Source organism: Coptis chinensis, chromosome 1 (genome assembly GCF_015680905.1).
Source record: "Coptis chinensis isolate HL-2020 chromosome 1, ASM1568090v1, whole genome shotgun sequence".
Lineage (NCBI taxonomy): Eukaryota > Viridiplantae > Streptophyta > Magnoliopsida > Ranunculales > Ranunculaceae > Coptis > Coptis chinensis.
Window position 1 is genome coordinate 9,025,510 of NC_141456.1, and position 18,958 is coordinate 9,044,467.

The following is an 18,958-nucleotide window of genomic DNA, read 5'->3' on the forward strand; positions in this document are numbered from 1 at the left end:
GTATGATTGCTAATATTTTTTAGAATAATTAAATATAACGGCACCCATTCGTAGTATGGGTTCGAAAACTATTGATACCAGAAGTCAACTTTAGTCTCTTTATAGTCTAGTTCTCGATTTCTATGGTCTTGTATTGGGGTCGATTACAAATGTCGGCCAAATGGGATTGAGATGAAGGCTCACAAGAAACGTGTGGTTCAAAAGGAACGGGATTACTGTGCTGTTTTAGGGTCGGGCCGGTAATTGGGCTAAAGAAATCTAGTTTAAGCCCATAAAAAAGGCCATAGTGATAACTAACTTGCGCGAACGACAATGAAAAGAAGACAATATATTTTGCGAGGGAAAATAGGCGTGAATATCTCTCGTCCTTTCAAAATAATGATTTCCCAAAAATGTCCTCACATTCAAACTCTAATTCCCAAAAGCCTCTCCCCATCAACACATATATTCACCAGAACAAAACACAAACCGAAAATTTTGCAACCTAAATCAAGTCTGCTTTATCCAGGTTATTATTATTATTTTTTTCTCTTTCATTTCTTCATTTTTTTTTTTTTTTTTTTTTTTTAATGATTTTGTTTCTTCAATGGAATAGCAAAAAGATTCAAATCTATATTCTTTTTGTTATTTCAGCGAAGAGTTAAATTATATACATATAATAAATTGTTTTTATATTTTATTTTGAATTTGGTAGATTAAAGAGGAGGCGGAGGGGCGAGTGGGCTTCGGTTCCAGTTGGCTGGATATCGCGGCGACTATCTTTATTTGTGTACCCAAGGTTCTATTTAATCTTTAAATGTTCTATGTGCATTGTGCCATACATAGAACTACGAGGTTGTGTTGCCCAACTTTGTAGTACCATTTTATTGATTTTTTAGGTTGTGTTTTATTTTATTTTTTGCAGCTGAATATGTACTGATGAGATGAATTCTTATATCTGTTAAGAAGTTTCGCATATGGGATCTGATCATGAGAGTGAGCATTCTTTGATAATTACCGAGCTACTTGTTAGTGAAGATGAACCTCTTTCTCCAGTAAACAGGATAAGCTCCTCTTCGTCCTCATCCTCGTCGTCATCTTCTGCTGCTTCTTCATCAGGCTCTTCATTTGGTGATGATTTTATCCAGATAGATGAAAACATTGTTATTAAGCCCCAAGAAAAAACGGTTCCCAGCCCTCCTAAACCTGCTGACCTAGCTTCAAAGGAAGTTGAAACAGAGGTTCCCAGAGAGGTATCTAGCAACAATGAAAATCCAAGCTCGTCGGTGTCAGAAAAGTTTCTTAGTGAGGCCCCTACCATTTCTGGAGAATCTGAATTGAGTTCGCCAAGATCTGATCGTATTCCCAATGAGCACCACTCCAATTCGGGAGATTCTGATCCCGTTTCACCAAGATCACGTCGGATTCCCAATGAGGACCACTCCAACTCAGGAGATTCTGATCCCGGATCACCAAGATCACATCGGATACCCATTGTGGTCCATCCCAGCTCTGGAGAATCTGGCCCCGCTTCTCCAAGATCAGGTCGAATTCCCATTGTGGTCCTTCCTCCCAGCTCTGGAGAATCAGATCTGGACTCGCCAAGATCATCCCATACACCATTGAGCCCGGGAAGTGGAGGAGTTATGATATCCCCTCCGGTCCAACTGATGGAGCGATCGAACGAGCACAGTAAATATAGGATTCCATCTTCTGTGTTTGCAATAAGTAAAACTGCGTCGCCAATGGAATGGAGTGTGGCTTCCAATGAGTCATTGTTCAGCATTCACGTGGGGAATAATAGTTTCTCAAGAGACCATATTTTTCTTATGGGTAGGTCTGGAGAACTGGGAAAGTCTGGGGAGTTGATGTTTCCAAACAACTCTGATGAAGAGTATGTATTCTCAAATACTCCCCCCTCACCTCGGGGCAAAGAACCTGAAAAGAAGAGTTTGGATTCAAGGGAGGCTTTAGGTGTAGATGAAGTGGCAGCTGAAACCATGGAGGAGGTTCTAAGAGCAGCTACGAACGATCATAATAAAGCAAAGGTGCAGCCTGCCGCTCGTACTTCTAGTCACCATTCTGATGGGAGTGGAGCCAGCATCCACTCGTTTGCATTTCCAATGTAGGTTGCACTCTTCTCTTCAAAATATATTTATTTCAATATTTAATTTTCTGTGGACGAAATGTTGATAAAATTTAGTGATATATAGATCAGTGCCTTTTGGACATTAATATGCTTGTGTATGTTATTTGTTGTTTACTTATTTATTTCATGATACATATGGTTTGAATTCAGACTTTTGATAATGCAAAAGCCGTGATAAGAAACTCACCCTCTTTGTTGTGACAGCAGTGTTTGTTTGTTTTCGTTTGTGTTTGTGTGTAACGGCCATTCTGCCTCTTTTCTGATTGCTTAATATGATATAAAGGCGCCTCACCTCTGATTTTGTGGATGAGGAAAATACATTTTGTGTATGTTGCAGAAAGAAGAGGCGTTCACGGCGATGCTGCAATAGTTCTAGTTCTTGTCGAGAGTGCTGTGACTGTACACGGCCATCCTGCTCCTGTTTTAAGTGTAACCTGAAGTGCTGCCACTGTACATGGCCATCTTGCTCCTGTTCTAAGTGTTGTCGTCCCTGCAGCCATTGTTCATGCCCATCCTGCAACTGTTTTAAGCGTTGTCAGCCATCCTGCAACTGCTCGAGTTGTTGTCGGAATTGCAGCATATGCAAGTGGCCATCCTGGAAGTGTTTTAATTGTTGTTGGTCATGCAGTGACTGTTCATGTCCATCCTGCCACTGTTGTAATTGCTTTCGATCGTGCAGCCTCTGTAAATGTCCATCTGTATCCTGCTTTAATTGCTGCCAATGTACATGGCTATCCTGCTTCAGTTCTAAATGTTGGCGGTCATGCTGCCACTGTAAATGGCCATCTTGCAGCTGTAACTGTATTCGTGCGTGCTTCCACTGCTTCCGTTGTAAACGTGGTTGCAAACTTTGCAACTGTTAAATTTAGTAGCACATGTCTTTTGCATATACCATGTATGCCTCTCTTTCTTCACTAGTAATGAATCGTTGTTTACTTGTGACTGTGTGTGCTTGAACTGCTTTTTATCTATATGGATCCACTTGGATGATTGTCCACACTTATTCTCTACAGATTAGTCGTATATACACTTTATCACGTATGTTCAGGAAAAAGTACTTCACTTAATTTATTCTTTGTTGTTTCATGTTGTCTATACACTGCAAATGTTTTAGTCATTATGTTCATCTTTCTTCTATTTTCCTTCTTAAACAGATTGACGGGGGTTGCAGTGAAAAGTGGTTCTCTGAAGGTTGCCGCAGAGCAAGAGCCACCTAGGTACCAAGCACATTCACAGCCGAATGGAGTTTCCCAGGCTTCTTGCTGTACTAATTGGTTCCCTCGTTGTTGGTTCCCTAGTTGTTGGTTACCTCGTTGTCGGTTTCCTCGTTGCCATTTATGTTGTTGAGAGTGAATACTCATACCATTTTTGAGACAATGTTTGAACTACTTGTCATGAGGTTTTAGTGTTCTTTCTGAAACCCTCGCTTCCTAATCCACTTCGTTGAATTGGCCAGCTCCGCCATTTGGTTTCTCCCAACATTTTCTTGGTTAAGAGAGGAGATTTGTTTTATTGTGAGAAGGAACACAAACATAGAAGAAATCGTTTTGGGAAATACCATTAGTCCAAGGAATATTCTGATAAAGGGGAGGAGTTTGTATTTGGTTATGGTTAGTAACTATACGTTTACAGTGCCGCATTTTGATTTCAGGATCAGTGTATATTTTGTGACCAGTAAATAAAAAATAGTTGTAGTATTAGCTTCCTTGATCTGTTATAGTTTTTCTTCTTTTGGTAGATGATTCCGTATGTGTTTTTTTTAGGAAATGATACTGAGGTTTGGCAGACCCATCTGTATTAATATCTCAAATAAGCTGTAGTTACATCTTCTTCTAGAGTTTAAAATATTACATAGGGGAGGAATGAAACAAACATATTCATCTGTGTTCAATACAGAGAGTTTGGCTAGATGATCAACAACTCTATTCACCTCTCTTATACATGCGTGAATGTTGTGTCAGCAAAACTTGTAACATATCTTTCGATGGTGCCAAGGTGCAGTCTCCATGGTGCCGTATATGTAAAATAAGAAAAAAAAGGCACAGATGTTTCCAATTACAAACGCCTGAACTAATTACTAATGTTGGAGCAGTAAAGGTATTTTTCATGATCCACTACAAAATCAACCCGGTCCACAATACTTGCAGCACCAAATCAAAACCATTTCCCTCGTTAAATTTGATTTCCCGCGAAGTAAAAAATTCCAAAACTTTTAGCGGGCCAAAATTTAAATTTGTTTGGCGCGAACAGGTTAAAATAAAAACACAAATTCTTCCTCCTCATTTCTCAAATTCCAAAGAAGCAAAACAACAACAAATGGAAAAAACAATAACCCCAAATGCCATTTCAACCATCATGGCAAACCCATCTCCTGATACTTCTTCTTCCCCACTCCCAGATCTCGTTGTTCAAGTCCTTGAATTGAAATCCATTGGCCAAAAAAGCAGATACACGTAAGTTTTCTTCTTCTTTCTTTTCGTTTCGTAGTTTAATGTTAGCCCATTGTATAAAGTTTGTTCCTTTAATGCTAGATTCAGTTTGTAAACCTTGTATACAAAACTACGTTGTCTGGGGATTGTTTTAGGTTTGTGGGGGTGTTTTTGTAATTGCAGATTTGAAGCAAGTGATGGAGAAATGAAGCTGAAGGCAATGTCTCAATCTAGTTTATCATCAGAGATAACTATGGGAAACCTACAGAATCTTGGACTGATTCGTATTCTTGATTACACACTCAATCCTATTCCAAACAAGACTGAAAAGTATGCCTACATTTTTTTGTTTTTTTTAATATAAAGTTTTTCTTTTTCTTAAAATGGTTTTGAAATCTGCAGGTATTTGATAGTTCTTAAGTTTGAGATAGTATCTCAAGTACTTGAAATGGAGATTAAAGGTGAAGCTAAAAAAGAAGATAATAATAATAATACTGGAATTGTTTTAAGGCCTAAGGTGGATGTTGGAGTTCAGTTGAAGCGGAAGCAAGAAATGGTTGCAAAATCTGCTGCTCAAATTATGCATGAACAGCATGGGAAGTGAGTATCTATTTTATTATGCATGATATTTTAGTTTGAATGTGATATGTGTCGCATGGAATAAGTTTTTGGGAGTTGAGTGTTTGTGTTGTTATTTTTGATATTACAGTAGTGCTCTTTCTGCGCGAATGGGCTTGACAAGAAGAGTTTATCCTCTTAATACCTTGAATCCTTACAATGGTACCTGGACCATTAAGGTTCGAGTCACTAGTAAAGGAAACATGAGATCCTACAAAAATGCTAGAGGAGAAGGCCATGTCTTCAATGTAGAACTCACTGATGAAGAAGTAAGCACTATTTTCTTGCTTGTCATTTGATGTTTTTGTTTAGGTTAATAGACTATAGGAATGGTATTGTGGTTTGATTGATACTGCTATTTGTTCAAGTCATTGGGCATCTGGATAGTACTGGATTGATGTTGTATTATGATTTTCTATTGAAATGTAGGGTACACAAATCCAAGCTACAATGTTTAATGCAGCTGCTCAGAAGTTCTATGATAAGTTTGAGATGGGAAAGGTCTATTACATATCTAAAGGAACTCTAAAACTTGCTAACAAGCAGTTCAAAACAGTTCAAAATGACTATGAGATGACATTAAATGAGTACTCTGAAGTTGAGGAGGTCACTGGAGAAGAAATTTTTGTCCCTGAAACAAAATTCAACTTTGTCCAAATTGATCAGTTGAGCTCTTATGTCAATGGGAGGGAGCTAGTTGGTAAGATGCTGGTCTTGCATGTACACGTAGCCCAATCCAATTTTCTTTAAAGGTGTAATCATTGATATTTTTTATATGCTGTCTTGAATTTTCAGATGTAATTGGGGTTGTTCAGAATGTATCTCCTACTATGAGCATTCGAAGAAAGTTAAACAATGAGATTGTACCTAAGCGTGATATAACAATTGCAGATGACTCGTAAGTGCATACTTGAATTGATATTTTATTTTCCATTTATAGTGGTTGTTGTTTTGGCTGAGAATTTGGATTTATCCATGGCAGAAAGAAAACTGTTGTAGTATCATTGTGGAACGATCATGCCACCAATATAGGACAGGAATTGCTGGATACTGTTGACTCAGCTCCTATTGTTGCAATAAAATCTCTCAAAGTTGGAGATTTCCAAGGTAAATCTAAGTTCTTCAAAGATATGTGATTGTGTTTTTGTCCTAAACAAACCTCACCCTTAATATTATCTTTTAGGTGTATCTCTGTCATCTTTGAGCAAAAGCACTTTGTTGGTAAATCCGGATGTACCTGAATCTAAGAGGCTCAGAACATGGTATAATTCTCACATCATACATTTTTTAAGAAGTTTGATAATTTATATTTTCTTTTTCCATATTTAAATTCTCTTTGGGAACAGGTACAATTCTGAAGGTAAAGAAACCACAATGGATTCTGTTGGCTCTGGTATGGTCTCCAACACATCTTGGAAGGGAGTGAAATCTATGTACTCTGACCGAGTATGTGTTTCTCATATTACCAGTAACCTGTCCTTGGGTGATGATAAGGTATTGTGTCACCATTTATGTGCTCAAACTCCATAGTAATGTTTCTCTGAAAAATTTAATGCGCTTGCGACTCTTCAAATACCAAATGCTTTTAAGGATATCCGACTACATGATGCTTACACCAGAGATTTGAAAATGCGCTTCAAATTGTCATGAAAAACAGCTTACCTTCTGGCTTAGCAAATTTCAGTTGTCCATGGTTGGAAAATCTAGTTGGTTTAACTGGAATGCCTAGGATTTCTCTAACTTTTATTCAATGAATTTGTTTGTGTTGTGGCCTTTTGTTTTTTGTCTGACTTTATTTCTGTGGCCAGCCTGTTTTCTGCATGAAAGCCTGTATAAGCAACATCAAGCCTGATCAAACAATGTGGTATCAGGCCTGCAAAGTGTGCAACAAGAAAGTAACTGACGGTATAGGATCAGGGTACTGGTGTGGAGGATGCCAGAAGAATGTTGAGGAGTTTAGTTTAAGGTCCACAACTAGACAATTAGTAGCAATCAATAAGTACTATTCCGTTTAAATATTTTATGACAATTAAGCTAATAACCTTATAATTCACTTTTACAGGTATATACTGGTAGTTAGAATTTTTGATCCAAGTGGTGGAGCTTATGTTTCTGTGTTCAATGAGCAAGCAGAGAAAATTATTGGCTGTTCTGCCGATGAGCTTGATAAGATGAAAAAGGTAATGTCTACCTTCACATTCTCTGCTAGTCTTTCAAGCATTGTATCATTTAACTAATGTGAATTTTTTTTTGATGTCTCATATGTTTTGTATTCGGCTTTCTTTCCACAGGATGGAGATGAGACCTCATATCTGTTGAAGCTGAAAGAAGCTACATGGGCCCCTCATGTATTTTGTGTTGTTGTCACACAAGCTGACTACAACAATGAAAAAAGGCAGAGGATAACTGTTAGGGATCTGGCTCCAGTTGATTTTGTAGCTGAATCAAGGTTTTTATTGGAAGAGATTTCCAAAATGCAAGATTCTTGATTGAAGCGTTACTACTGGTCTACTTTGAGACTCACTTTTGCGTGCTTACCCTTGGATCTTCCCCATTGACGATAGTATACTTTGCTTAAACATATGTTAGCCATCGAATGAGGTTATCTTGTTTAAGAAATGTGTTTAGTTCTTCGTGTAATGGAATGTTTCTTAAGAAAATGTTTAGAAATATAAGTTAAGTAGCTGTTTCTTATTGCCCATGATGACTGATGTTTCTTGTCCATATAACAATTGTTAACTGCCTTTTAAGTCGCATAACAATTAACAGGTGACACATACAGCATATTTCTTTGCAGCTTTTCGTAGGAAGTTAAACACATGTGACATGTCTGACATGAAAGAAGATTTGCAAAGCATGCACATCTCTTGCCATTTCAGTGGTGTGCTGACAGCTGACTAGGGGTGTTCATGGGTAGGGGTGTTCATGGGTCGGTTCCAGTTTGGTTCTAACCGGTTTTGATTTTATTTTTAATGGTTCTTATTAGATTTGAGTCTTTCCACTTTTTTTTTATATTTAGAAAACCCGAATCGATACCAATTAATTAAAGAGCATGTCTTCAGTGCACATAATGTATGGGTACGCAGGAATGAGAGCCTTTGGATTAGTACTTTTTTGTTGAAATACACTTTCATCTCTGTGTGTGAGTGCCCCATATTTATCTTTACTTTCTCTCTCCTGCGCACCCTAGATTTACCTTTAATTAAATCGGTTTTGGTTTGGATTTCAATTTTTTCTCGAGTTATATATTATTATTGTTAAAATTATTTTTTTATTTATATAATCAATATTAAAATTGGTTTTTAGTGCCATAATAATATTTGTTACTAATATTTTTGTCCTCAAAGAAAGTAATGGTCTTAAATTCAATAGTTTTTCAAAGTTTTCAAAAAACTTTAAGTATATCTAATAAATTGTATATACACATTTTACAAATACATATATATTATATTATATATATGTACACATGTCATATGTATAAAAAATACATGTATCACAATTATATCGTTAGTTAGTATTGTATGTATTTATTATTCTATATATACACATGTAATATATTCAAGTACGTACACATGTTTTAGTTAATATATACAGTGTATTAGCTAATTTATAATATATATGTAGACGTTGACATTATTATTAATATTTATAATACACATATTTAATGTAATATTATAAACCATATATTTAATAACACACATTAATTATTATGCTATATATATTTAGTAGGCTTTTATCCATAACAAACAAAAACTATATATTATAATACTAATATAATACTAAGCTTTATATATCAAAATCATAATAATCGTTTTCAATTTCAGTTATGGTACTCATTGGTTTTTTACTATTCAGTTCTGATTTTTTATCAGTTTAGTTTTTGAAAATCCATTTTTAATAGGTCAAACATTTTAGGACCCAAAAGTCCAAAACCGATATAAACAATTCAGGTTCCGTTTGGTTTCGGATAATCAGGTACCATGAGTGCTGAATCTAGTTTTTTCAAAAATTCAATATAACCATTAATTAGGTGTTCCCTTCAGCTTGGATTAGGTGGTTTTGAACTATTGATGACCTTTAGGCTTTAGGCAAAGCTGCTTTGGAGGTATACAACCAGGTGGGCCTTGCGTTTGAATGACCCCATGCAAGGTTTGCAGAATGAGACCTTTATTTTATTTTATTTTCCTTCAAAAAATAGGTTTTTTATGTGGGTTTTTAACACTATAGTGGGTTTTTTTTAGTTTAATGGGCCTTTTGTTTTGGTTTATATTGGAGGCTATATGGAATGCCTTAGACGACATTGCCGCCCTGTATACAACAAATCAAGCATCAAAGACCATTAATACCGAGTAGTTGAGAATGCTCCTAGTGACCCACGTCAGCCCATTTTTTTTCTCTCACTGACACATCAGATTTTACTTAAAAAAATGAATTCTACGCCCTTTTTGGCGATTTCAATTGTTCGTAGCCCAAAATACATAAAAACCCAAAATAGATAAGTAGATAAAAACCTCCTTCTTAAATCTTATCTCCATTCTTAAACTAAGGTCATCCCTTCAAGCCCTCCATTCATCAAGTAAATCAAACTATTGCAATAACCTTACCAATATTATTGAAGTTTCATAACCTTTTGCCAATGGCATTGCAAATGTCATCGACCCCAATGATCATATTCAGGTGAATATTGAGTTTGCGCTCTCTTTTTTTTTTTATTTGTTTTTCTGAAGGAAATATGGTGATGGTGGCGATGGGTGTGATTTGGGTCTTAAACGGCAACGCATAATTGATCAGCCTCCACCCTTTTATGGGGCGCCACCCGGTTCCAGTTTCATTTAATTCTCTATACTATTTTATGCCGTTGAATTAAGATCTGATTACCGGATATCAAAAATTTTGTAGACAACTTCAAGGCGTCTTGCAGATAGGAAGGTGGAGAAGTTTGAGAAGAACAGCATTGCCCGAAACAACTGCAAAGAAAGGGGCTGACTATCCAGTTACACCCATCGTGCTTGGCTTCTTTGTCTTCGTTGTCATTGGTTCATGTGAGCTTTTTCCTCTTTTTAACTTTAACATAACTGTTAATCTGTCATTTATCGTTGAGTTCTTTAGAGCTGATCTAGAACACAGGCCCAGCTTGGGCATACTGAAGCTCTACAGGCTTGAATTCCGAAGTAGATGACCCACCAGTAGTTAACCTGCCATGTGAAGTACTTCTCTTGAAGGAACCATGTTCCACAAGTTTGTCAAAGGACCAAGTGAGAGACATTTAAAGTTCCTTATTAGTCAGACTTCACAATTTGTATACAAAAATTGCAACCTGAAACTAGAAATTCAACAATGGGCTTTCGTGAAATCTTCTAAATGGTTCAAAAAGGGTGTCACAGAATCTATATTACGAGCACTGGCATGCCCAATGTAGATATTTAGGGTAATCAATCAATATAACCAAACTGGTCCAGCACAGGCTCCAATAATAAAAGACGGGGAAGATTAATATTTTTTATTTCTTTCTTCTACGTATAATGGTGAAGATATTATATTCCTTTTTAGCGGAGAGATATATTGCACTGCTTGAAATGCATCTGATGACAATAAATTTCCAGATTTGAATGTGTTGCACATTGGCGGTTCTGCTACTTAATCCAGTGTCTGCAGTGGTGGTAATCCTACAGAAACCACAGATTTCTTACCAGGTAATAATGGCTCTTGCATATCTTCTGGACAGTGCATTGCGAATTTTCATTTCGGGTTTTTCCTGACTTTGTTCCTATTCGATAATACGGTATTATTAGTACCAGGTTACTAGGTTAGCTATATTAGACTTTATAGTTTCGTCCCACTTCCTTAAGTTGTGACCATAGAACAAACTACCGTTCCTGGATGTAAATTATCAGATGCCTCCAAAACTGATATTTTAGAAATTTTCATTATATACCAGTCATTGAGTGGAGGTTTGGCATCTTTGTTATTAGTGAAGATATTGATACATGTAGAAAAATTTTAACTAGAAGACGAGGTTTCAAATAAGGAATAGAGTGGGACCAAGTGAAATCGTCATGTTTGTCTGTATCTTCTATAATTTGTTGTATCTTATGATCAGAATTGAGTTCATTAAAGAATCAATCGATTTCTCTTTAGGTCTCCTTATTTCCACAAACACACTTGAATTAGACCAGGTTACTAGGTTAGCTATATTAGACTTTATAGTTTCGTCCCACTTCCTTAAGTTGTGACCATAGAACAAACTACCGTTCCTGGATGTAAATTATCAGATGCCTTGATATTTTAGAAATTTTCATTATATACCAGTCATTGAGTGGAGGTTTGGCATCTTTGTTATTAGTGAAGATATTGATACATGTAGAAAAATTTTAACTAGAAGACGAGGTTTCAAATAAGGAATAGAGTGGGGACCAAGTGAAATCGTCATGTTTGTCTCAGATCTTCTATAATTTGTTGTATCTTATGATCAGAACTGAGTTCATTAAAGAATCAATCGATTTCTCTTTAGGTCTCCTTATTTCCACAAACACACTTGAATTAAAACTCTGTGCCTTTGAAGAAGCAAGAAAACGTCTTCAAGATCCGTATTTTCTTTTACATTCAGATTAAAAGAAAAAGACCAAAGAATCGACCATGCTAGGGTTAGTAGTACATTTTATTTTTATTTTGTCTATATAATTAAACTTAATTCTTTTTATATATAATTTTATTTTGTTTGACTTTTTATTTAGTCTAAAAGCGAGTCAAAGTGCACTAGCATTGAAGAAATTTGTGGAGGAGAGTCGGTTGGCTCTTGAGTGTACTAATCTTTTGAACCAGTGTGTACAAGATGGGAGAAAGAGTGTTTGCTTTATGATCGTGATCGAGAAGCGTTGATGGAATTTGCTAATGAAGCGGATGAAAGGGATAAAGAGGCTGAGGTTTGTGTTCTTGATATCGAAGATGAGTTGAAGAATGCTTTAGAAGAGTTGGAAGAGTATAAAAAAAAATCACGAGAAGCACATGGTATATTTATTATTTATATATCCTCCCTAATGTTGTTTTATGATTTTAAAAGGTTTAAATTTTTGTTGGTTTCTTAGTTGGGTTTCTTTGGTGGCAAGTTAGCGAAACGCAGTTGATTGAGGAGTTGCATTTGATGAGAGAGAAGATTACTATGCTTGAGCAATCAAGGTATATAATGGGTACTGGCCAAATTTTATAGTGGGGATAAATGTTTATGCGCGTATTAGTATGCTAAGTTTGTTATTCATTTTTGCATTAATCAGGTTGCAAGAATGTAGTGATAATCCTATTCACTATAGCAAATGTTCTTTGCTAAAAGCAGACGACCAAATTCCACGCCCACATGTACTAGCCGCCATGCCTGTGAGTGAATAACTCTTAATTTTTTTCTAAAACTTAATTTGGCACTAGATGTTTGATTACTGTTTTAAACAACTAATAGTGATCTTATTAGTGAGATGGCCAATACCATTGGGTTGGATTTCAAGCTATTTACCTCTTGGATACAAAGAATGAGGAATCAAATTTCGGGGTTGATGTTTTGATATAGGTGTCAATGTTCCACTAGCATTAACAAATAGGTTATGGGTCTGAACATGATTTGCTTACTGTTATAAGTATATTGGTCAAGATGAGGAACAAGTCTTTCGACTTTTAATAGTCCCGGAGGCGTAGTTGCATAACTCTTGGTGTTGGCATGATGGGATAGATTCATAAATCGAAAATGTATTTATAGAATTAGAAATGTTTTGCTGGTATGACACTTAGTCTTAGCACCACTCTTCTTTTCTGCACCCCCATTTTGGATCTAATATATATTTTTGTTTCAATATCAGCATGAGTTTCTCACTTTAGTATGTCTAGAAATACTTTTCCAGGCAAACTCTTGATATAATAATTCTCAAATGTTGGTCTGATTTACTTGCTTACTTCATAAGCTATTAGAAAAGCATAATTTGGAGTATGGTTGAAACTATGTATTAAGTATTAGCTATCATTCAAAGTAGTTTCTCCATATTGGTATACTGCCAAGTATTACATATGGAATTGCTGAATTTTATCAAAAAAATTATAATTCTTGGTTCTTCATTTGAATTGAGTTGGAAATATGCAAAGTTACATACTTATATTAGATGTACATGAAATGAGTACTTGGAAAATTTGGAAACTCAAAGATTTTATTCCCTTTGCATATACCATGGGTTGATCTTATGTATTGTTGTAATAATAAAAATGGGAAATTATAAAAACACGATCAGCGATCCTGCACATGACTCTCATGATATTATTACATTGTTAGTTTAATTAAACTAAATTGGTGAACTAAGACCATTTTGATTGGTAGCTGGCATGCAGTTTATATAATATGCTTTCGATATTAAGTTTGTGATGCAAGATTTCATTGATTACTTGGTATGATATTTAGAAGTAATATGGAAGTGCTGGAGAGAGATGCGTATGTACCCTAATAAATAAAGCCTCTGAATTCCTAAAGTAGTATGTAGTTTTTGTAACAGAGTAACAAGAAATATATAGCAAGCCCGAACGTGTTGATTTGGAAATGGGATTTGTGTCGAACTATGGACGGTTATTTAGTTTCAAATGGTTATATTGAATAATAAATTTAGGTGTTTTTTCTGTCAACGTGTTGATAAAGGTTGAAGGTTGAGCATTAGTTAACTGCCATCTTTGTTTTTTGGACGAGTTTCATGAGGAGGCCAACACATTTTTAACATGTTAAATAGGTATTATAGTCTATGGAGGTTGGTCACTTGACTTGAGGGAAGAGGCATTCTCTTTTGCTTACATTTTTCGAATGCAAGTGACATTTACTTTCTTTCACATTGATTAATCTGAACCATTTAGTACTCACGTATTATTTTTTTGAAATGCATAGCACAATCATGCATGGCATGTTGGAGCTGAATATGACATAATGACTATTGAAAGACATGGTAAGGTTTAGACTTTCATTAGTTAGCTAATTTTGTTGTATGGTTGGTGACCGCTCAATTCAACTAGTCTCTTTCAGCTTCCCAGTCGTCGAAGAGTTTCGCACACGTGAGTTGGGATGGATGATGTTTAATATTGAGTAGTTGAGAATGCTCCCAAGAGGCCAGTCATCGCCCATTTATTCTCAAATCATGATACATACGTCAGCGGGCAAAGAATAATCATTCGTAAAAAAAAAACGAAATCCACACCCTTTTTCAATCATTCGTCAAAAAGAAAAAATACTGGCCTCTTTCTCTCACAAAAATAGATCTCAGCTTTTCCTTGAATGTATCTCTGCAGTCTCGAGATGATTTTGGCATGTGTAGGATCTGTCAATTGCGCATTGGCATCCTTAGTATATTAGTACTCATAAAAAATAGTATTAAGTGAAAGTTACATAACTATGGGATGGCCTAGGTTGGGTAGTGGTGAGAAGGTTAGACTTTCAAGATTTGCTTTGCATGGCTATATTATTATTGAATTCATTATTATTTATTGAATTGGTGACATACTTGAGTTTTATTGGCTATGGACATGGACATCGATCGTTGTAGTTTAACATAGTTCACTTGAAATGATCATATTTGTTGTAAGCTTGCATAGATAAGAGAGGATGGATATTTAGTCCAAGTCATGGAATTACCAGAAACTGACTTAAATGTCTTAATACCATCTATTCTTACTGAGTAGTCATTTCTGGGGGCTGTGTTCCTTCACAATATATCATCAAAAAAGAAGATTCTCAGCCTTATATCATGGGGCCCTCACAGTGGGAGGTTTGAGCATGAGTGGTGGTTGAATTAAATAATCATTTGCAAAAGTATAAACTTTTGTCATGTTTCATGTGAGAATATTACATCTTGCATCAATTTAAATTATTATCTTACATAATCACAGTCATTCATATAGTACACGCAGTTTGAGGTTAGGATTGCTGAGGGTCTTGGGGCTGTTTTGACTGCATATCTATAGTCAATTGGTAATGATGTTTATGGTGTTTATTTCACGGGTAATTCTCAGTTAGGTATTGGATCTATTGTGAACCTGTACTTAAGTCATTTTGACTGCTATATCTAAAGCCATATTTCAATTTTGACCCATTAATGTGTAGATAACAATGTGATAATGTTGATTTATCCCATTAAATATCCAAGCCCTTCACCAAAAAAGACACATGACAGCAAGAAAATATATAAACACTTGACACGGGAGAAAGTTTGTGCATTAGTTGTTGAGCAAGAGGTAGTATGTTCGAGTATTTCCTGAACTTTATTGAGCTGAAATATAGTGGCAACCCAGAATATAGTACAAATTTTATCTTAGGATCTTTGGTTCTTTTTTCATGAGCTGCAACTTTTGAATCTTTTGTTTCTATGTTTTGATTTTTGGTAATATAAAAATTAGAAGCTTATTGGTGTAACTTTACTTTACTGCATAATGGTTATCTTGAGAGCTGTTATTTGCTTTCCTGCGTAGCAAGCACTCACAGGCCTCAAGAAACTTCACTGCAAAATTGATTTGCTTTTCCATATCCTGATGCTTTGGACCTCAAATGTGTGGTCTACATTCAAAACTAAAACAGACGATTCTTCTCATTTTATGTTGTACGCCTTCCGCTAATAAAATAATTGCTTATTGTGGTTATCTCAGAGAAAAAGAAGACTTGGATGCGTGATGAGTTCTGGGACACTGCACCTCACTATGGTGGCCGAAAAGGAACTTCCCTGGCAATGCAAGTTATCCATTCTCTGTGATGGGCACACATGGTATGTACTATTAAAAGAAATTCAATGGAAAAATGTCCTTAAGGTTGTCCATTAAGTGAACAAGACTGTTTAGCCTAAAAATTTGTTTATGCTTGGATCAGACCATCATTATCCGATGGTAGGCAAATGGGAAGACAAAGAGAAATTGTTATGCTAATTATGAAAAGGGAAAGTATATCCTAAAGGAGAACTAGTTAATAATTGTTTTACTTTAAGCATTAAGTTGTTTCCGTTACGTAGTTCCAGTAATTTTCATATATATGGTATTGTAATTTTTATACATGTATTTAGCAGGTATTGCTTCTTTATAAACATAGATTTTCTTTGTCACGAGAATGATATTTTTTTTTCTCAATATAGAATTGTTTTGACCTCACTATAGTTTCAAGTTTTTTTTTGTCACTACGACATTTTGCAAAAATTGTTTTACTTTAAGCATTAAGTTGTTTCCGTTACGTAGTTCCACCAATTTTTATACATGTATTTAGCCCTTTATAAACATAGATTTTCTTTGGGACTATAGAATTTTTTGACCTTATAGTTTCAAGTTTTTTGTCAACTTTTGCAAAAATATCCCCAACACTATAGATTTATCTATTTGTGTGATAAAATATCCCCAAACACCTAATGGGAATGGGCTGAATTTATATGGTTGGATTAGTATAGTTTCGTTGTTGTATCTGTTTCCGGTGGATGTGTTTGTTAAGGGGTCTCAATGGGTTGAAGGATATCACAGAACAATCCAAGCTTCTGGAAATTCGTTGACATTGTATCTGTGGGTGATTTTGTCTGGGGTGTTTTACCTCCTCTACAATCAGTCGTCTTACCAGGAGCTGCTAATGCTTACTGTCTTTATTTTGTTACTGTTAAGATCCAAGGTCACACATGGCTATCAGTAGATCTTTTGCCATTATATATATGATTCAGTAATTTATATGATATTAATGGATGAATCTGTAAATTTGGTGGATGAGGTATTAGTGTATTGTCCATTTTTATTTATCCGGGAATAAATATTTGGTGCAAGGAGATTTAAAGTTTTTAGCTCTAATTAAATGAGAATACCTTACTATAATATCAACAAGTTACCTTTGCTGTTGTTTTCTTTTTATTGATTGAATGTAGTTGTTAACTTTTTCTAATTATTAGGGTTTGATGAAAAAAATGGAAAAAGAAGATTTCCTTTTATGCTTAGTTGGAAAATTTTGCCCTAATATGATATGATGTTGGTGTTGTTTGGCCCTAATTATATGATTTTTGTGAGTGGTTCATCACATCATCACGTACTTAGAACTTCCCCCAAGTGATTATGTTTTAAGATTAGAAGACTGATATTATACTGATTGGTTGTTGGAATGTTGGTAATTTTGATGAGCAATTGAAATGTGTCCGACAACTGATTACACCTGGAGAAACAACTTTAGCTGTTATTTCTAAATTTCTACCTTGCCCAAGCGGCTGAAGATATGTGCATGATTGACTACTGAAATATTTTAGTAGTTAATAAAAGTTGCAAAGTACCGCCATCTTCCATCCAGACACCAGAATAGGAGGAGGGGTGTCATTCCCTCTTTTTCACTTCCATGAACTTAGGGCAATAAATTTGCATGAACTCTTCTTCTTCACTTAGGGCCATAAGAATGTTCTAAGTTCTAACATTCTTACATATCACCAGGATTTAACATGTAATTTTTATGTTTCTAACTTTGAAAGATCATGTAAAAATTATGTACTTGGCAGAATATGCTCCCTATCTCTCAACCATTAGCCTCAATTCACCAGTTGGTAATTCTGGACTCTAGACAACAAAGAGGCAGACATACCTGCATGGCATATGAACAAGTTTCTTAATTGCGTGAAATTGGATTGTTCCGGCCCCCACAAATGTGGCCCAATATAAACCCAATTCAATATGCCCCACGCCGAGCCCAACTATAAACAAGCTTCCACCGTGTTCCAACTATAAACAATCCACGCCGAGCTATGCTTAGAGCTTAACTATAAACAAGCCCACGCTCGAGCTTTAACTTTAACTAAACAAGCCCACGCCAGAGCTACCTTAACTATAAACAAGGCCACGCCGAGCCCATGCTCGGCTTATCTTTATCTATGAAAAAGCCCATGCTCAAAGCCTACATTCCACGAAATGATTCTCCCTCGCAGTTCTCCAACTTCATCCCACGAATGATGTCAGTTCTCGATTCTCCAACTTCCCACGAACTGACAGATTCCCAGATTCTCCAACTTCATCCCACGAGAGTTGACAAATGTCCCGCCAGTTCTCCAACTTCATCCCACGAGTTGACAAATGTCCCCCGGTTCTCCAACTTCATCCACGAAGTAGACGGATGTCCCGCCTCGACTTCATCCTACGAAATGACAGATGTCCCGCCAGTTCTCCAACTTCATCCCACGAATCCGCGACCGCTTCTCATCCAACCATCCCATCCCATCCCAGATGTCCCCCGCCATTCTCCCGATTCTCCAACTTCATTCCTCCACGAACTTCATTCCGACGAGCCGATATCCCGCCCGGTTCTCCAACTTCATCCCACGAGTTGGACAGATGTCCCTAGCTTCTCCAACTTCATCCCACGAGAAGACGGATGATGTCCGCCCCAGATTCTCAACTTCATCCTACGAAATGACGAGATGTCCCGCTAGTTTCCAACTTCATCCCACGAATCGACAGTTCTCCCGCTTATTTCTCCAACTTCATCCCACGAGCCGACGGTTCTCCCCGCCCAGTTCTCAACTTCATCCTACGAGTGACAGATGTCCCGCCAGTTCTCGACTTCATCCCACGAAATGACAGTTCTCCCGCCAGTTCTCAACTTCATCCCACGAAATGACAGCTTCTCCCGCCAGCCTCTCGACTTCATTCCACGATCCGACAGATGTCCCGCCAGTTCTCCAACTTCATCCCACGAAATTGACAATTGGAGCTCTCAACTTCATCCCCATGATTGGGCCAGTTCTCCGCCAGCTCCAACTTCATCCCACGATTGGAATAT

At 36.4% G+C, this 18,958-nt stretch overlaps 3 protein-coding genes and 1 long non-coding RNA gene across 12 annotated transcripts; all 4 read left to right on the plus strand.

Annotated features, from left to right (window-relative positions):
* The first annotated feature begins 368 nt into the window (after positions 1-368).
* Positions 369-3,833, plus strand: LOC147521913 (uncharacterized). Of its 4 annotated transcripts, XR_015194674.1 has the most exons (6): positions 369-508; positions 695-778; positions 905-2,104; positions 2,466-3,023; positions 3,283-3,725; positions 3,761-3,833. XR_015194674.1 is itself a non-coding variant. In XM_086559325.1 (5 exons), the coding sequence occupies exons 3-4, from the start codon at positions 957-959 to the stop codon at positions 2,989-2,991; spliced, it is 1,674 nt and encodes a 557-aa protein (XP_086415451.1). In that variant the 5' UTR covers positions 369-508; positions 695-778; positions 905-956; the 3' UTR covers positions 2,992-3,023; positions 3,283-3,833. The 4 variants fall into 4 exon arrangements, 2 of the variants coding, with proteins under 2 accessions (XP_086415451.1, XP_086415462.1); XR_015194678.1 differs by lacking the exon at positions 2,466-3,023; XM_086559325.1 differs by having other exon boundaries at positions 3,283-3,833.
* A 437-nt stretch (positions 3,834-4,270) lies between these two features.
* Positions 4,271-7,874, plus strand: LOC147521914 (replication protein A 70 kDa DNA-binding subunit B-like). The gene is made up of 12 exons (XM_086559345.1): positions 4,271-4,581; positions 4,741-4,887; positions 4,960-5,157; positions 5,267-5,444; positions 5,605-5,875; positions 5,971-6,073; positions 6,158-6,282; positions 6,359-6,437; positions 6,522-6,669; positions 6,984-7,141; positions 7,238-7,355; positions 7,467-7,874. The coding sequence occupies exons 1-12, from the start codon at positions 4,445-4,447 to the stop codon at positions 7,662-7,664; spliced, it is 1,860 nt and encodes a 619-aa protein (XP_086415471.1). The 5' UTR covers positions 4,271-4,444; the 3' UTR covers positions 7,665-7,874.
* Positions 7,875-9,639: 1,765 nt separating this feature from the next.
* LOC147521915 (uncharacterized) lies at positions 9,640-12,183 on the plus strand. Of its 5 annotated transcripts, none has more exons than XR_015211239.1 (4): positions 9,640-9,852; positions 10,075-10,217; positions 10,822-10,868; positions 11,910-12,183. It is a non-coding gene; the product is annotated as an uncharacterized LOC147521915 (long non-coding RNA). The 5 variants fall into 5 exon arrangements; XR_015211254.1 differs by lacking the exon at positions 11,910-12,183 and adding an exon at positions 11,687-11,734 and having other exon boundaries at positions 9,676-9,852; XR_015211256.1 differs by lacking the exon at positions 11,910-12,183 and adding an exon at positions 11,314-11,361 and having other exon boundaries at positions 9,676-9,852.
* On the plus strand, positions 12,056-16,841 carry LOC147521916 (uncharacterized). Of its 2 annotated transcripts, XM_086589367.1 has the most exons (5): positions 12,056-12,183; positions 12,281-12,351; positions 12,447-12,546; positions 15,829-15,944; positions 16,652-16,841. In XM_086589367.1, exons 1-5 carry the CDS (start codon positions 12,181-12,183, stop codon positions 16,707-16,709), a joined length of 348 nt encoding a protein of 115 aa, XP_086445493.1. In that variant the 5' UTR covers positions 12,056-12,180; the 3' UTR covers positions 16,710-16,841. The 2 variants fall into 2 exon arrangements, 1 of the variants encoding a protein (XP_086445493.1); XR_015211238.1 differs by lacking the exons at positions 12,056-12,183; positions 16,652-16,841 and adding an exon at positions 16,046-16,320 and having other exon boundaries at positions 12,275-12,351.
* The last annotated feature ends 2,117 nt before the right edge of the window (positions 16,842-18,958 follow it).

Excerpts from the sequence above, each read along its gene's own strand:
- LOC147521913 (XM_086559325.1), top strand. The coding sequence starts at position 957 with ATGGGATCTGATCATGAGAGTGAGCATTCTTTGATAATTACCGAGCTA. Across the intron at positions 2,105-2,465 it reads CACTCGTTTGCATTTCCAAT|AAAGAAGAGGCGTTCACGGC; the intron begins GTAGGTTGCACT and ends TGTATGTTGCAG.
- LOC147521916 (XM_086589367.1), top strand. Across the intron at positions 12,352-12,446 it reads ACTATGCTTGAGCAATCAAG|GTTGCAAGAATGTAGTGATA; the intron begins GTATATAATGGG and ends TGCATTAATCAG. Across the intron at positions 12,547-15,828 it reads ATGTACTAGCCGCCATGCCT|AGAAAAAGAAGACTTGGATG; the intron begins GTGAGTGAATAA and ends TGGTTATCTCAG.
- LOC147521914 (XM_086559345.1), top strand. The coding sequence starts at position 4,445 with ATGGAAAAAACAATAACCCCAAATGCCATTTCAACCATCATGGCAAAC. Across the intron at positions 5,158-5,266 it reads ATGCATGAACAGCATGGGAA|TAGTGCTCTTTCTGCGCGAA; the intron begins GTGAGTATCTAT and ends TTGATATTACAG. Across the intron at positions 6,074-6,157 it reads ATAACAATTGCAGATGACTC|AAAGAAAACTGTTGTAGTAT; the intron begins GTAAGTGCATAC and ends TATCCATGGCAG.